Raw genomic sequence first — 15365 nt, 5'->3', positions numbered from 1 at the left:
TCGATGCTTCTAGCCATGCTGCTTGCCAGGCCGTTACGAGCGTGTTTTATATTTCTTGCTTTTAAGTGTAACTTGCAATTTGCTGCTCTGAAATAGTTAAATGTGCTTGACTTACCAAGTAATCTAAATCACATTCCAGTGTTCCTTATTATTCACCATTCTTTGTCATCCACAAATTTTAATCAGTTTTGATTCACATTTATGTCATCACTGAATAAATTAGCCCCCAGACTTGAAATACCAGTCCCTGTGGAAGACCAGAAGAATGTTCCTGTTAGATAATGACTCACCACTTAACCCACCCCACCCCCCCCCCCCCCCCCCCCCGCCAGCCACTTTTGCGAACTCTCACGATGGTCCTGCATGGTAGTTTCTCTATGTGTTTCTTTCTGAGTGTTTGGTGCTATAGCCACGCCACCTCTCAGAAACAGCATTGCAGGTTAGTGTCCAGGACCTAGTGTCACCCCAGGAGCAGTGATTACTCCTGCAAGCTGAAACAAGGGGCCACAATAAGCCACGGCCATTTGTGTAGGCTTGCAGTGTCTAAGTGCGAATGTTGGGTACATTTTCTATGAAATTATGGGTGGGAGTGTTGATCTGCTCAAGGGTAGGAAGGCTCTGCAGAGGGATCTAGACAGACTGGATCCATGGGCCGAGGCCAATTGTATGAGGTTCAACAAGGCCAAGTGACGGGTCCTGCACTTGGGTCAACAACCCCATGCAGCACTACAGGCTTGGGGAAGAGTGGCTGGAAAGCTGCCCGGCAGAGAAAGACCTGGGGGTGCTGGTCGACAGCCAGCTGAATATGAGCCAGCAGTGTGCCCAGGTGGCCAAGAAGGCCAACAGCATCCTGGCCCGTATCAAAAATAGTGTGACCAGCAGGAACAGGGAGGTGACTGTTCCCCTGTACTGGGCACTGCTGAGGCCGCACCTCGAGTCCTGTGTTCAGTTTTGGGCCCCTCACTACAGGAAAGTCATTGAGGTGCTGGAGGGTGTCCAGAGAAGGGCAACCAAGTTGGTGAAGGGCCTGGAGCACGAGTCTTATGAGGAGCGGCTGAGGGAACTGTGGTTGTTTAGTCTGGAGAAAAGGAGGCTGAGGGGAGACCTTATCGGTCTCTCTAACTACCTGAAAGGAGGTTGTAGCAAGGTGGTTGTCAGTCTCTTTTCCCAAGTAACGAGTGATAGGATAGGACGAAATGGCCTCAGGTTGCACCAGAGGAGGTTTAGTTTGGATGTTAGGAAAAATTTCTTCACCAAAAGGGTTGTCAAGCATTGGAACAGGCTCCCCAGGAAAGTAGTTGAGTCACCATCCCTGGAGGTATTTAAAAGACGTGGTGCTTAAGGACATGGTTTAGTGGTGGAATTGGCAGTGCTAGGTTAACAGTTGGACTCGATGATCTTAAAAGTCTTTTCCAACCTAAACAATTCTATGATACTATAATTCCATGAAATTTAAGTTGCAGTCTATAAAGGGGCTCTACGCAGAATTGTTACATGTATAGGATGTTCACCACCCCAGCAAGAACACAGTAAGCTCTCAAATACTGGGTAGGGTTGAGTTTCAGCAACATGGGTGTCACCTAACAGGTGGAGGCAATAAAAGATTCAGTCCTGCAGTACATAACTGGGAGGAGTGGTTTTTTTCTATTCCTTTTCTGTAACCTCCTGCGTAACTGCCCCATCTGTATTTGGATTTTTAAAAATTCATTCTTTCTTTGTTTATATTTTCTTTGACCTGCCTTATGTTAAGCCTGTTCTCAAGCTACTGGAAAAGGGGCAACTTTCTATATCAACCCTGTTTTGCAAGCGTCCAAGAAACAGAGCCACTGAGTTGTGTAAGACATTTTGGAGGCTGGTAATAGAAGCTTCTGTCTTGAAGACATAGCTTCAGGTTTAGTATACATATATAATCAGCACTGAGAGAAGTTTTGTAAAAGCTTCTAAGAGCTCGCAAGTTATCTCTACCTACTTGCTCGGTAATTTGTCAACACTGAGATTAGCTGTTCTCTGTTCTAATTAGATTGGAGCTATTCTATTCCTATCATTAATTTCTTAACTGAAACCCTTACCAGCTTTTATCTGGTCTTTTAGGACATATATGGTCTGTAGCTGGTTTTTTCTGTGTTTTTTTTCTGGTTTTTCTAGTTGTGCTGTGTTAATACCCTGATTAGTCTTTCAGAATTTTTCCAAGGCTTGAAAATGCAATATAACTGGATATTAGCAAGCCAAAGACAGCCCTCCTCAGAGGGGGGCTTAAAGACCAACTAGTGATTTAGCCTTGCTGATCTCAACACGCTTCTCCCTTATGCATTATGTTCAGCATCCTACTTGCTTATTTGTATATTAGAAAACACTCTCTTCCTTCTGCGGGGTAGTGTACCCTCTCACTTCTTTCAAATACAAACTAGAGAAGTTTATTGAGTATTTCCATGGCACAATTATTAACAGTACTTTGTTATTAATAACATAAATATCTGATCTCCATCATAGATTGTTTTTAGGATTTCTGTTGTTCCTAATGTACTTCTATTGTTTCTAATGGACATAGTGTTAGGGTTCTCTTTTTGGGTTCTGGAAGAAAGTAGTTGCCTCAGCCTGCTCGTCTTACCACACAAATGAAAAACGTTAGTTACTCAAGTCCTGTAAGCAGAACTCTCTGACTGTGAGGGTTTTCTGGAAGATTTATTTATATACTTGCTGGTGAATCATGATTTGCTGAAAAAGACAGATTCAGGCAAGTCAGAAGTATTGGAAAATTTGAATCACATTTAGCAAATTGTTTTGGCCAAAATAATAGAGTGATATGTAAATATATATGAATATTATATATGTGTTTGTGTGTATATATATATTTGTCTATAAAGAAGTATTTTTGGGAATGTCAGTGAAGTTTTCTTCACCATTACCAAATTATTTAGACTGTGTCTGTTAGCGAAATATAATCTACTCTTCGGTGTCATATACAGACATAAGAGAGAGGTAAACCAGATTTGAAATCTGCTGACCAGGACGCTTTTCTGGACAGGGGGCTCTTGAGCTCTACCCCCTGCTCTAATTAGTATTATTAGCTTACAAGGCCATACCCCAGAGCCTGGTTATGTGTATAGACTGGGGATGATGCCCTTGGGGTTAGAGTAATTCCTCTGAGAGCAAGGCAAGTGCCAAACCTTCTTCCATATTACAAGGAAGTTTGGCCTTTGCCTGTGATGATAATCATCACCTCTGAACCATGGAAAATAGGAGGAGGGATTGGATAAAAAGGAACTCATCAATTTATTCCTCCTGCTCAGTTCTGGGAATGCTTCTATGCTCTCTGAGAATCTAATCACTGCTTCTTAATCCCTTATTAAAAAGAAAGTAGTACATATGAACTCAGAATGAAATATTTGGTAATATAGAAAATGTCCAGGTTTACACAAGTTGTGTATATGCATGTGTTTTTGTAAGTACTCATTCCCTTAATTTTTTAAGGGGTAGGGAGTTAATAAGTATGGAAATTAATGTAAAACCATTCAGACCTAGTTGTGAGACTAATTTTGTGTAGTGGAATAATAATCCACTGCTTGAAGAGATTAAAAGAAATAGATTATTTCTGAGCCTACTTGTATCTTTTAGTGACGTTGTATTTTGGGTAAGTAAATTTGAAGGGAAGCCAATGAGAGTTGCTACACTGCACAAGGGTTTTTTTGACTGATCAGAAAGTTCTCCCAGAAAATGACACTGTAAGTCTCAGTTCGCAGCATCAGCAGATTTGTTTCCTTTGTGTATAAGGTGCAAGGGAAAGTGATGAAGAAAACAAGGAATATTTAGCCTGTGATGAATGTAGCCAACAAAACTGATAAAGAACGTGAATCTTGAATGCTACATCAGCTACCTTTATTTGCAGTTCATTTTGGAGCTCTGAGAGCATTGCACATATTGCACATAATTCTACAGTGGTGTGAAGTCATAAACAAATTTGTAATACAATTCGTGCTGTTAGGGAGGAGAGAAGTCAGAGGGATGGCACTTCTGTGATCCTAAATGTGAACAGTGATCTTGGTAAGAGAAAACAATGTATCAGGGAGCCTCTGTACATCCAAGTCTCGCAAAATGCTCAGAGCAAATTTGCATTTGCGTTGTCACAACCCCAGAGCTAATGTGACGTGATATGATAGGCATCTCCCAAAGTTTTCTAGCAGTAAGAACAGAGAGTTGAAGGCTCCAAGAAGTGCTCTGAAGGTGCCTTTGCACACGGTTGCTTTCCTGTAACCCTGGCATTAAACTGGGCAGAGAAGCTTCTGAACCCAGTTGGCTTTGAAGGGTGGTAAAGACTGGGTGAGCTGGCCCTTGGTTCTTGCAATGAAGAAATGCATCAAATAATCCAGGACGGTCAGTAGAGGACACTGAAAGTTAGCAAGTGTAGGTGAATATATAAGTATTTGTATACAGTAGTTGCATTTTCAGGTCTGAGTTTCAGATGCTGGATGAGTTTCCGAGCTGGTATATCACCAAGCATCAATGCAGATGTTCTCCTAGAAGACATTGTTTCCATTTTCTTCTTGGTCGGAACTAGACAATCAATAATTTAGGAAAACATCCATAGGATCACAAAGAATTATTAACAAATCTTCCTGAAAACTGATTCAGTATAAATTGGTGACTGAAGGGGATGTTATACAGGCTCACCCTTTTAGATCAGAAGAGCAGGGTAAACCCACGTATTAAATTGTTGAGGACAAGATTCTATTTGTGGAAGGATGAATTGGATGTGTGATTTTCAAACTTTTCAATATTTTGAGCCTCTCAAAATTCCCCAGTGAGGCTTTGTGTCCTTGAAAAATAATAAAACCCCCCTGATGTGGAAGTTGCTCTTTAGCACTTAGCCTTTTGCTTTTATCAGTTGTCCTTGACAGGCTGTTTCGGTGCAGTCTAAACACCTATGCGTATGAAAACAGCTTGAAAAAACAGATGGCTTCAGAAGTCCTGTAGCAGAGACTGTGATTTATTATTCTATTGCGAATGGTTCCTCACAGGATCATTCCCTTTGAACGTAATGGGATGTGCTCTCTAAGTATTCGCAGTATCAGAAAGTAAGTCTTGCTTTATCCTTGGCTTTCCGTGATGCAGCAAAACTACCTTATAGCTGATGAGCACAGCGACCCTATAGATGATTTTTTATAGCTCTCCTCGTGAGGTCAATGAAAGACGCTTGTGTTGTTCTGCGATAGTACTATCGGAATCTCTCACGGAGCGCTCTGTCTTCTGCTCGTTTAGGTTTTGACAGCGGGTGGTGCACTCGGTGGGACTGCGTGAGTGAGTGCCGCGCAGGATGAAAGGATTTCACCGAGCAAGATAAAGACGCGATGTAGAAAACGTGCCTTTTTTTTTTTTTTTTTTTTTTTTTTATTTTCTATTTCTCCCCCCCCCCCCCCCCGCCGCATACTGGTTGATGAAAACAGCTTCAGCGCCGTTCGCCCGCACCTTGCGGCTCCGGTACGGCGGGGCCGCGCACACGCCTCCGCCCTCCGCGGGGAGCTCTCGCTCCTCCCGCCGCGGCCCGCGGAGACGGGCGGAGCGGCCGGTCCCTCCCGGCCCCTCCCGGTCCCTCCCCTCCCCTCGCCTCCGCCCGCCCCCCGCTCCCTCCCTCTCTCCCGCCGGGGCCGGCGGCAGCTGCGCGGCGGCGGGCAGGCGGGATGGCGGTGCGGGTGCGGGTGCGGGTGCTGCTGGCGCTCTGCGGGGTGCTGGCCGCCTGCCGGGCGGCGGAGCCGGGGCCGGGGGCGGCGGCCGGGGTCGCCAGCCGGCGGCGGCGGCTGAGCGCCGAGGAGGGCATCTCCTTCGAGTACCACCGCTACGCCGAGCTGCGGGAGGCGCTGGTGGCCGTGTGGCTGCAGTGCCCCGCCATCAGCAGGATCTACACGGTGGGGCGCAGCGCCGAGGGCCGGGAGCTCTTGGTCATCGAGGTCTCCGACCGCCCCGGCGAGCATGAGCCCGGTAAGAAGCGGGGGCGGCGGCCGGCGGCCCCCGGCCACGCCCGCAACCTGGCGGCAGGTAGCGGCCGGCCGGAGCGGAGCGGAGCGGTGCGGAGCCGCTGCTCTGGGGCCGGGGTCCGGCGGCAGCGGGCAGGCGCCGTCCCTAAAATATTCGCTGCGGCAGCGGCTGTCGGCGACCGGCCGCGCTCAGCGCGAACGCGTCTGTATGGCTCCGTCGCGGGGTTTAAGCGCCCTGATCGGGAGAGGGACGCGCTGCCTTCCCCGTAAACCATCGGGAGATGCAGCAGCAGCAGCCGCCGCCGCCGCCGCCGCCGCCGCCGGGAGCGAACGCGCTCCCTTCTGCTCTGCAGGCAAGCACCTGGTGCAGATGTGCTGACAGGGAAGGCGTTGGCCTCCCCGCTTCCCCGGCACGAACCAAACCGTCGGGGGAAAAAAGCCGTCGGTATGACTGTGCCTGTGCCAGCTGTGTAACGTGGCCGGGCTGCCTGCGGAAACCGTGCGACCGCCGCACGCTACCGGCCTTTGCACGGATGTCTCGGGAGACGTGGCTTTGTGTAGCTGGGCTTTGAGACCCTCTTTTTCTAAAAAGGGGATGTTATCGACGCCGTGCGTTTGTTTCGTGCCCACGAGCGTGCATTTTTTCATCGTTTCCCGTTTCAGAATTGACGGTATCGCTTATGTCTAGATGTGAAAAGGCTTCCTCTTGAAAGCTGCTCGGCACCTGAGGCCCAGCCATAAGCCACCTGCAGTCACGGCTGCACATTTCCCTCGGTAGGTCACAGACCAGGTCTGCAAGTCCGTGGTTTTTAGGTGGAGATGTGACTTCCGTGGGTCTCTGGGGATTTGGTCTGTACGGTTAGTGCTCAGCGTTCTGCTTTATGACTTGAACGTAACCTTGCTTCACATCCTCAGGGGACTTAGGTTTTTACTGCCTGCGTTAGGGCTGCTGATAAAACTTAGAGACTATAGGATACTGGACGTAAGGAAGACGGAAGAGGAAGGCAGGGCGGCAAAAGGTTGTCTTGAAATGAAAAATATAGGAATTTTAGAGAAATTTGAAAGATTTCTTTGCGGTATGTTGCCATCTCAGTGTGAGGGCTGATCCTGAAGCTAAGAATTAATCTACTGCCACTACGTGATTTGCATGCTAGAATGATAGGCAATTATTATTGTGACTTTCTGTTACTGTCGGGCACAGTCGCTACAGCTTATTTATTTGGCACCTCTGTCAAGCCAGCTGAAACAGGGACAAAAAGAGCGCTCTGTGCAGTCTGAGACAGGGCTGTGGCTCTTTCTAGAGACACGCTGCTTCTCCTGTTGGTGTCAGTGGTGTGAGAAAGGGCTTATCATTGGGCCCAAGCAAAAGAGAATCCAACTGTATATCAATGACCGGTGACGAACTGCAGAAAAGAAAATTTCCTACGGATTGCATCCACGTATAAGCTACAGCGAATGTCAAGCATTTCCTAGAACGTGCTCTGTCCCTCACAAAGGGAGCCCTACAGATGAAAATGCCACATGTGGTAATGTCCAAATCACGTGTCAGGGAATGTGATGAGTCCTGGCAATCTTTAGTGGGGGATGCTGAAAATGCTGGGTTTTTTGCAGAGGATTAACCAGGGTTTGAACCCGAGCAAATTCATTGTTTTATTTCAATCCTCAGTTTCATTCTGTGAGTTGCTGAGCTTTTCTCCAAAAGTGGAGAGCTACTGCAGCTTTTGCTGTCTGCAGTGGCACATGAGAGAATCTCAGGATCTTTTTAGGAAGGGCGACGAGCCAGACCCTGTGCCCAGTTATGGTTGTGCTCCTTTGAAATAATTGTAAAGGCACTGATAACATCCCTGCTTCTTTCTTACAGAGGCTAAGCACCTACATATTATGCTAATGGTTGCGTTAGAGGTGTTTTCTTCTTAATAACTTGCCCTCTCTTCTACTGTGTAGTAAAAGGTAGCACTGTTTTCATTTCTATGTGAGCTTTTTGAAGCTGTGAAGTTAAAAGAAGTGGAGCCTTGTTTGTACCAGCCTTGGCAGGAAATACGAGGCTGATCCAGCAGCTCGTACCTGAGGGGGGATCCTCGCTCGCTCTGAGCATCCACGCTTGGTTCCCAGGCCAACAACGGGAATAAGGGTATTTTGTGTGATTAACGCTTGCAGGATCAGGACCTGATTTATCATCACGTATTATTAAAAAACGATACAGAGATTCACAGGCTCACACATACATAGAGTTATATTTTCTTTTTTCACAACAGGTGAAGAAGTTGTTATTCCTGAACGTAATCTGTTCCTACAAGATATCCTGGGTGTCATGGGGTTTATTTTAAAATATATATAAGTATAAATGAAATATATGCTGTGGCTCATGCGTTTATGGCCCACAGAGAGAGAGCTCATGCTTCTAGAAGCCTGGTGAACATGCAGCGATGATACCTGAATTATCTAGTGAGCCGCTGCAAAAACAAAAAGAATGTTTGTGTTCACTTAGTAAGCAAGTTGGTAACAAAATAAATCAGGAGAGTGTCAGCAGAGCATCAGTAAAGACTCTGTACTGAGTAAAGAGGCTTTGTACTGAGTAAATTGAATACTGCACATACATGCATAAACTGCATAATCGTGCATATTGCATGGCTGTGCAGTGCTGTGTGAATGCATTTGATGGTAGGCAAGCAGATAAATCAACTTTAATTTTAGAATATCAGCTATTTTTGAAAATGAATCTCTATTATATGTGCAATATTTCAAAAAAATGCATGAGAGAAATAGGAGAATTTTAGAAATGTGCTTTAGATTTCCAAAGCAACTGGAACAAATCCTTAGTGAACAAAGCAACTGGAAGGAATGTTAAGGCGTCATCTTTTGCTGGGGTAAATATACTTTATGAGGATTTTTTTTTTTTTTTTTTGAAGTCTTGATACTACATTGGAAGCCAGAATGACTCCATATGAGCCACTCTGGTTTCTTGCATAAGCACACAAAGTGTCTTGGCAGATCTTGGACACCCGGATTAGTCACTTGGAAGATGTGAACTGAGCCTTCACTGAGCTCTTCCCAGGGACATGCTAAATGCCAGAAGCGTGAGACTGCCTAAAGTTTCTGAGCTTACATTAAATACTCAGCGAATGTGCCATCTTCTCTGCAAACTTGACCACCACGCTACCTGTGCTTCCCCTGTGGTTCATGGCCAACAGAGTTTGGTCTAATATTTCACAATTTTGGGGTTTTGTGGCAGCAATTTCTTAAGGCTGATACTGCATCCGTATGGGAGATTAGAACCTGCAATCGCTGATGGAAAAGAAACCCTTGAATAAGGAGAAGCAAAACCCAGAGATGAAGATATTTGAACTTGAACTGTTTTATACTGAGGCAGCTGTTCCGTGCAGATAACCTCACTTTGAGTTGGTGGGGACTAGACGGTTAAGGCAGAGGAATACTTGAATGAAACTATATCAGTGGTTAGGTTTAGAAGGTGTGGTATGAACCTAGACTGTTAGTGATCAAAACGTTTTGCAGTAGCTTTGATAACCTGAGAAAATGCAATTTTGTCCCCGTGCCTGCCAAAAATTGGCAAAGTTGACAGAAGATGGCGGATGGCAAGGTGAGATAAAGCAAGGAGAAAGAGACTGTGGGAAGTTGATGATGTACCAAGGGAAAACAGAGGACAGTTGATAGTAAAGCGCAGATTATTTCTGGGACAAACTAAACAATATTTTGCCTTGATTCAGGTGCAGGAGAATATTGACTACTCCTGGGAGAGGAAGTAGGCTCTTGCTTTGGATGTCTGATATTCTGTTGAACAAACACCCAATGGATGCTGATTTCTTGAGGCTTTTTTAAATACCATAGCTAACCTCACTTTGAGCATAATGTGTTTGTATTCTTTAATAGCAATGAAATATATTTAGAATTGATTAATGCCAAAACCAGTTCCTCCACCTTTAATGTGCAGCCACTCGTTTAGGCATGCTGCCACTTCTGACTCATTTGTACCATTGATTTCGGTGGTGCGAGATCAGTCCCCTCCAATACTGCTTCATTTTGAACGCGAAAACAAAACATTCTCATAATTTAAAGATTCCTAAGTTGGTTTTTTTTCTGTTTACTTGAAACAATTGCAGACAAAAATTTCTCTCAACTCCTGCTTTTTTTTAATAAATTACTAAGATTTTTATAGTGGTTATTTTTCAGTGTTTAGTTTTGTGAAGAAATCGTCAAAGTAAGGCTTATTAATTGACTGGTTACATGTATTACAGGTACAGGCTCTGAACATCACTTTTGCATCAAATGGAGGGGAGAGAGGATGGATAAAAATACGGATTTTGTGGCAACAAAATGATCTGTAAATTTGTGACATTTTCATCAAATTGTTCGTACTAGCGAAAAGGAAACAGAAGTCCTGAAAATATCAGAATGGTGGTTTGGAAACAAAATATTTCATGTTTTTTCAAAGCAGCGTTTCATTTAGAAGGGTTTTTTTCAACGTTAATGATTTTATTGTTCATCCTTCTCCCCACAAAGCAACTTTAAAAATACTTCGAACAGAAGGAAAAGGTTTATTTGTAGTTGAGTGAAACATCTGATTTTCTAGAAAATGACACACTTCGGGCTTTTCAAGTTTCAAACAACACCAAAACATTGTGAGCTGGTGAGGCAGGAGCACACTGCGCACGAGGTGAGCAGCACAGTTGTGACTCGGAGCATTTGCAGGACCCTGCGGGTGTGACTTCAGTCAATTTTATGAGGTGCAGCCCAACTACATTAATCCTTGGACCCGTCACTTTATCAAAGACCCCGCTTGGCACAGTGAGGAAATGGGTTGGGTGGGTCAGTGCTGGCACTGAGCCTAAATCAGCTGCTTGACTTCCCAAATTGCAGCTCCTGTACTGGCCTCCCCAAAGTCGCCCAACATTAGGCTCCCGGTTTCTCAGATTCCAGCTCTGCAGTGCTGGAGCTGTTTCCTCCTGCAAAAATATAATTAAAGGTTCACTAAAAAAGAAGTGAAAAACATGCCTCTACTGTATATTAATGAATGGGGAACTCCAAGATCTGTCTGCTAGTACAGAAACTGTACCTAGGGTTTTTTCTGTCATTGGAGTGCTCCCTCATCCATCTGTGGCACCAGCCATGTATGCTAATACTTTCTGTGATAAGAAATCGTGATAAGTAAAGCTGACAAGTTCCCAGGGGAAAAAATTGTTGGCCGTAATGTTTGTATTCCCCTGCTGCACAAACCCCATTTTTAAATATTTTTTTAAATGAGTGTCATTTAAATGACTCTGCAGCCGTTCCAGAGAACCGCGAGCAAGTGCTGCTCTTTGAAAAAGAGAAACAGCAGCAGCAAGAAGAAATAATCGTGCGGGAGGCTGCCGTGATTTCAGCCCAGTGTGGGCAGGAATCTGCTATGCGGCCTTAGCGCGGGAGCCCAGGAGGGGAGAGACCACTCGGTGTCACCTGTGGGTCTCATGGGCAGCCTCGCTTCAGATGGGCGAATGCAGCGCTCGGGTTGGCAGCAGGGTGTTTTAGCAGTGGTGATGTCAGAAAGCATGCAGCTCGTCTCTTGGTTACGGTGATGTCATCAGATGCAGCCGTTCCAATTTTATCACTTACGATTAATTGCACTTGATTTTTCTAAAGCTTCTCTTCCTTACGCTTGGGATTTGCAAGGAAAAATCTTGTGAGCTCTTTGATGGCCCCTGTTAATAGTTCCCAATTTTGCACAGCATTAATACAAATTGTATATGACAAGAGCTTGTTATTAAATCTAGGTGTTGGAGAGCAGACCTAATTTTTGCATGCTCGAGGTTTAAGCAAAGTCCAGTTTTTATCAATGGCCACTCGTTTAGCATTCCCTTTCTGAAGGGAGGTGTTGAAGGATATGGGGCTAGTCGTTGGTAAATGCGAGCGCGCCAAGTTCATGTTCATCCAGCTGCATCGCATCAAGGTAGGGGCTGTAAATAGGTGGATATAAGCAAACCACTTTGTATCAGGAGTACAGGAGATGCTGCGTGTGTGATGACCACGTTATGCTGTCGCATTTTTCGGTCAGCTGTGGTTCAGCTTCTGTCCTTCTCGCGCGGCTTTTACGTTTGCAGTCCTCTTTAAGGCGAGCTGCTCTTCGGCAGCAGGGTAACAAGAGGATCCTCGGCACCGAACCGAGAGGGCGAGCGGGGCAGCTGCTGGTGTCTCGGCAGGGATGTATAAAATAAAATGCAGACTAAAACGTGGTTGAACCTCTTATACGTGTAGCCTTCTACGTTTGGATTTTTTCTTTCCTTTGTGCACCAGGGAACAGATTTTCTTTCAGAGCTTGTGAAGACGTTCCGCCTTTCCCATCAAACATCGCAGGGGATGTGCTACCGACTCGTCTTCTGGGAGTGCTAATCTGGGGCTGGTCGTACCTCGCTCATTCCGCAGAAGACAGAGGGGCTGTAATTAACTTTCCAGCAAAATCCCTTATGGGCTGTAGTGCCACTTAGGGTAGTCTCCCTGGAGTCTCCCAGGCAGGATTTGGCCCGGAGTAGTCTCTGGCAGCACGATTTTAATGCTGCCTGCGTTCAGAGTGGCGTGTCCAGTGTCCTTCGCAGACCGTGTAGGTTGCGCAGGTCTCGGGAGGGCTGTAGGATTTGCTGGCCATAAGATGGCTGTCTGTACGTGCTGAGCGAGTTTTTTAGAAGCATCTGTTTTATTGTTAAGAGCCTTGAATAAATTCACATTTGTTTTTTTAGAATGTACTTCGTAACACGCGTTTTTTTGAAAATAGATTTTTCTTCCTTAATATCTTCTTTCTTAAATAAATAATATTCCCTTAATATTTCTGATTTCATCCTATCTCAGTTTTGATGTTCAGCTAAAAATAAAGGTGTAGAATACCAAGAGAAAAATGTGCTCACAAAACTCTGGTCAAAATCAAGGAGAGGTAGGCATGTTTACAGATCACATTCACAGCTAGTTGTTAATGCCATTCATGTTCCCACTGAAGTCAGTGGAAATTCACAGTAAGTGTGGTTAGGCAGCTGTGCTAGGCAGTCTCTGCAGTGTTTCCTGGAGATACAATGCCTTTACTCCAAATTGCTTCACTGGCTGAGGTATTGAAAGACTTCCCTTTTATTTTAGATTATTTAAAAAAGGGTTAAGAGAGGCTGTGTGCTACCTGCAAAAACACTGTAGATCCCAGCTACTGCATCTCAGAAGTTTCTCTTTTATTTGCTGGAATAACACAAAGGGCAAACAAGCTGTAGTAAAAAGGGCTGTAATCATTAGGAATAAACATGACTCCATAGAAGGCAACTGTTTTATTTTTCAGGCTTAAAATTAGTCTGAGTATGCAGAGCATTCAGAGTTTGTTGATCTGACCCAGGCTGGTTTTGACAACCCCGCTCCTTTTGAAAGAGTCGATTACTTTAATTTCTTTTAAAGAGAAGAGTTGTCATCACCTCCCACACCTGCAGAATGCCTTAACAGTTCCCAATGGAAACAGGAGGTGAGCCTGTTTTGCTGTTGGTTTGGATTAAAGGGATGTTTTATTATGGTGACATTAACACGAACTCCAGAGAATTAATGAACAGCCTATAAAGCACAGGGATTTCCTAAGCTTTTGTTAGACATTTTGTTAAAGGCAGTAAATTGTAATTGTGTGATTTATCAAAATGTGACCTCATTAGTATATTAATTCTTGATTTACTTTATTCAGGAGAAACTGCTTATTTTTCTATAATTCAGTGATCAATATCTCAAGCCTTTAAATTACACAGAGGGTGAAAAGTGCAAGACAGGCCATTCTATGTCAGAATAAACACAAATTTTTGGTTGTAACAATGAAGTTGCTACTAGCGTCAGCCAATAGTTCAGTACTAAAACTAATTTAGAATTAGTTCTGTGTTAATTTGACCTGATTTTTGTTTTCAAAGGTGGTACATGATTTAGAAGCTTACATGCTGTGCATGCATATTCATGCTATAATCTCCCTTTGCTGGTTAGCAGGTTGACCTCTTGGTTGGGCTGTAGTGCCCTCTAAAAACGTGTTTTCTCTACTGAGTATGAAAGGAGCTGATATTGGACAGGCTTCTAACTTAGGAAGGTGCGCAAGAGCTTATGGTGAAGACCTGATGAATCCCAGCCCTCGTGTGTCATCATCAAAGGTACCTTGTTGTGCTTTATATCTTGCTTTGTGAAACACACTATTTATGAACTCTGTCTGATCTTTTCTCAGCAGATTAATTCATATTGTTAAGTCTTCATACCTATTTTAATTCATGTTCCACCTGAAAAAAAAAAGTTATGTGTCCCATCTTTTTTTGGTCTACATTTTCTTTTTAAACAAAAGTCTCATGCATGTATTACCACAGACTCTTGCTTCTTTTTTTTTTTTTTCCATTGAGTTGGGAATTAAACTGGAAAGAAGGCTCGTAGCTTAATTCTCTTACAATTTTGTGGAATCAAGGAAAAGTGAAAACTGCGGTGTGGACTGTAAGGCTTCTGGGTCAGTTAATGAAAATGATGGGTAGAGTTAGGAGCAGCGAAGTAAAGGGCGTATACTTGATATACTTCATTTTGGAGTAAGTTGCACATCAAAACCCAGGGTTCAGTGAATTCAGTATGTTTGGGATGTCATATTTGAAGCTTACTTTCTGGTATGCTGAGGCTAAATGAAGACACTAAGGGTCTTTGTAGTTAAAAGGGTGAAAAAAAATATCCTTGTCAGTAAAATGGTAGCAGAGTGGGCAGGTTTGATCTGCCATGTGACATGAATCTTAGCTCTTCTGGCTGCCATAGATCTGCATGTATTATCTCGGGTTTAAGGTTGAAAGCTGGTGCTGTATTGGGAGTGGGTTAGGAGCTCTGCAGGACAGCAGTGCTGGAAAAAGCAAAGCAGCTTGACTTGCTGGGCTTTGGGATTTTGGAATCAGAGTTCTGCCATATAATGAAGAAATGACTGGACGTGCCATGATGTGATAGCTGCCCTGTGGCACTGAAGTTGTCACCTTGCTTACTCCTTTCAGGGCACTGTTGGGGATGAGGACACCAGGCTAGAAGTGCAGTCTGGGTTCATAGTGCCCTTCTGTGGAATGATTGCTGTAGGTGACTTACTGATATGACATCCTCCCCCACCCCCAAAAGGAAGGTGAACCTCCAGGGTGGAATGCAGTGGACATGTAAAGAATTGGTTCCATGGTAGTTCCCTAAGCAACATAACCTGCAACTTTAGATGTTAGCAGCACCAGGGGAGCTTGATATGCTGACCCTGAAAAGTAACACGGAGGGTGGAGTGGAGCGGAGTCGCCGTGGCCAGGCTCTGTGATTGCAGGGAGAGGGAACTGGGGTGATAGGAACAAGAACGGTTGGTCCCTGCATTGAATCCGCTGAAGCAAGGAGGTAAAATAAGAGAGGTTCTGATGA

General features: G+C 44.5%; 1 protein-coding gene across 1 annotated transcript in view; it reads left to right on the top strand.

Moving 5' to 3' along the window:
* Positions 1 to 5618: 5618 nt before the first annotated feature.
* Positions 5619 to 15365, top strand: part of CPE (carboxypeptidase E) — a 59776-nt gene continuing 50029 nt past the window's right edge. The window contains exon 1 of the mRNA XM_049833995.1: positions 5619 to 5973. Within this exon, the coding sequence (XP_049689952.1) occupies positions 5676 to 5973 (298 nt within the window). The 5' untranslated portion in view covers positions 5619 to 5675. The remainder of the gene's footprint in view (positions 5974 to 15365) is intronic.

This window comes from Accipiter gentilis, chromosome 3 (genome assembly GCF_929443795.1).
Source record: "Accipiter gentilis chromosome 3, bAccGen1.1, whole genome shotgun sequence".
Classification (NCBI taxonomy): domain Eukaryota; kingdom Metazoa; phylum Chordata; class Aves; order Accipitriformes; family Accipitridae; genus Astur; species Astur gentilis.
This window is presented reverse-complemented; position numbering and strand designations above follow the sequence as displayed.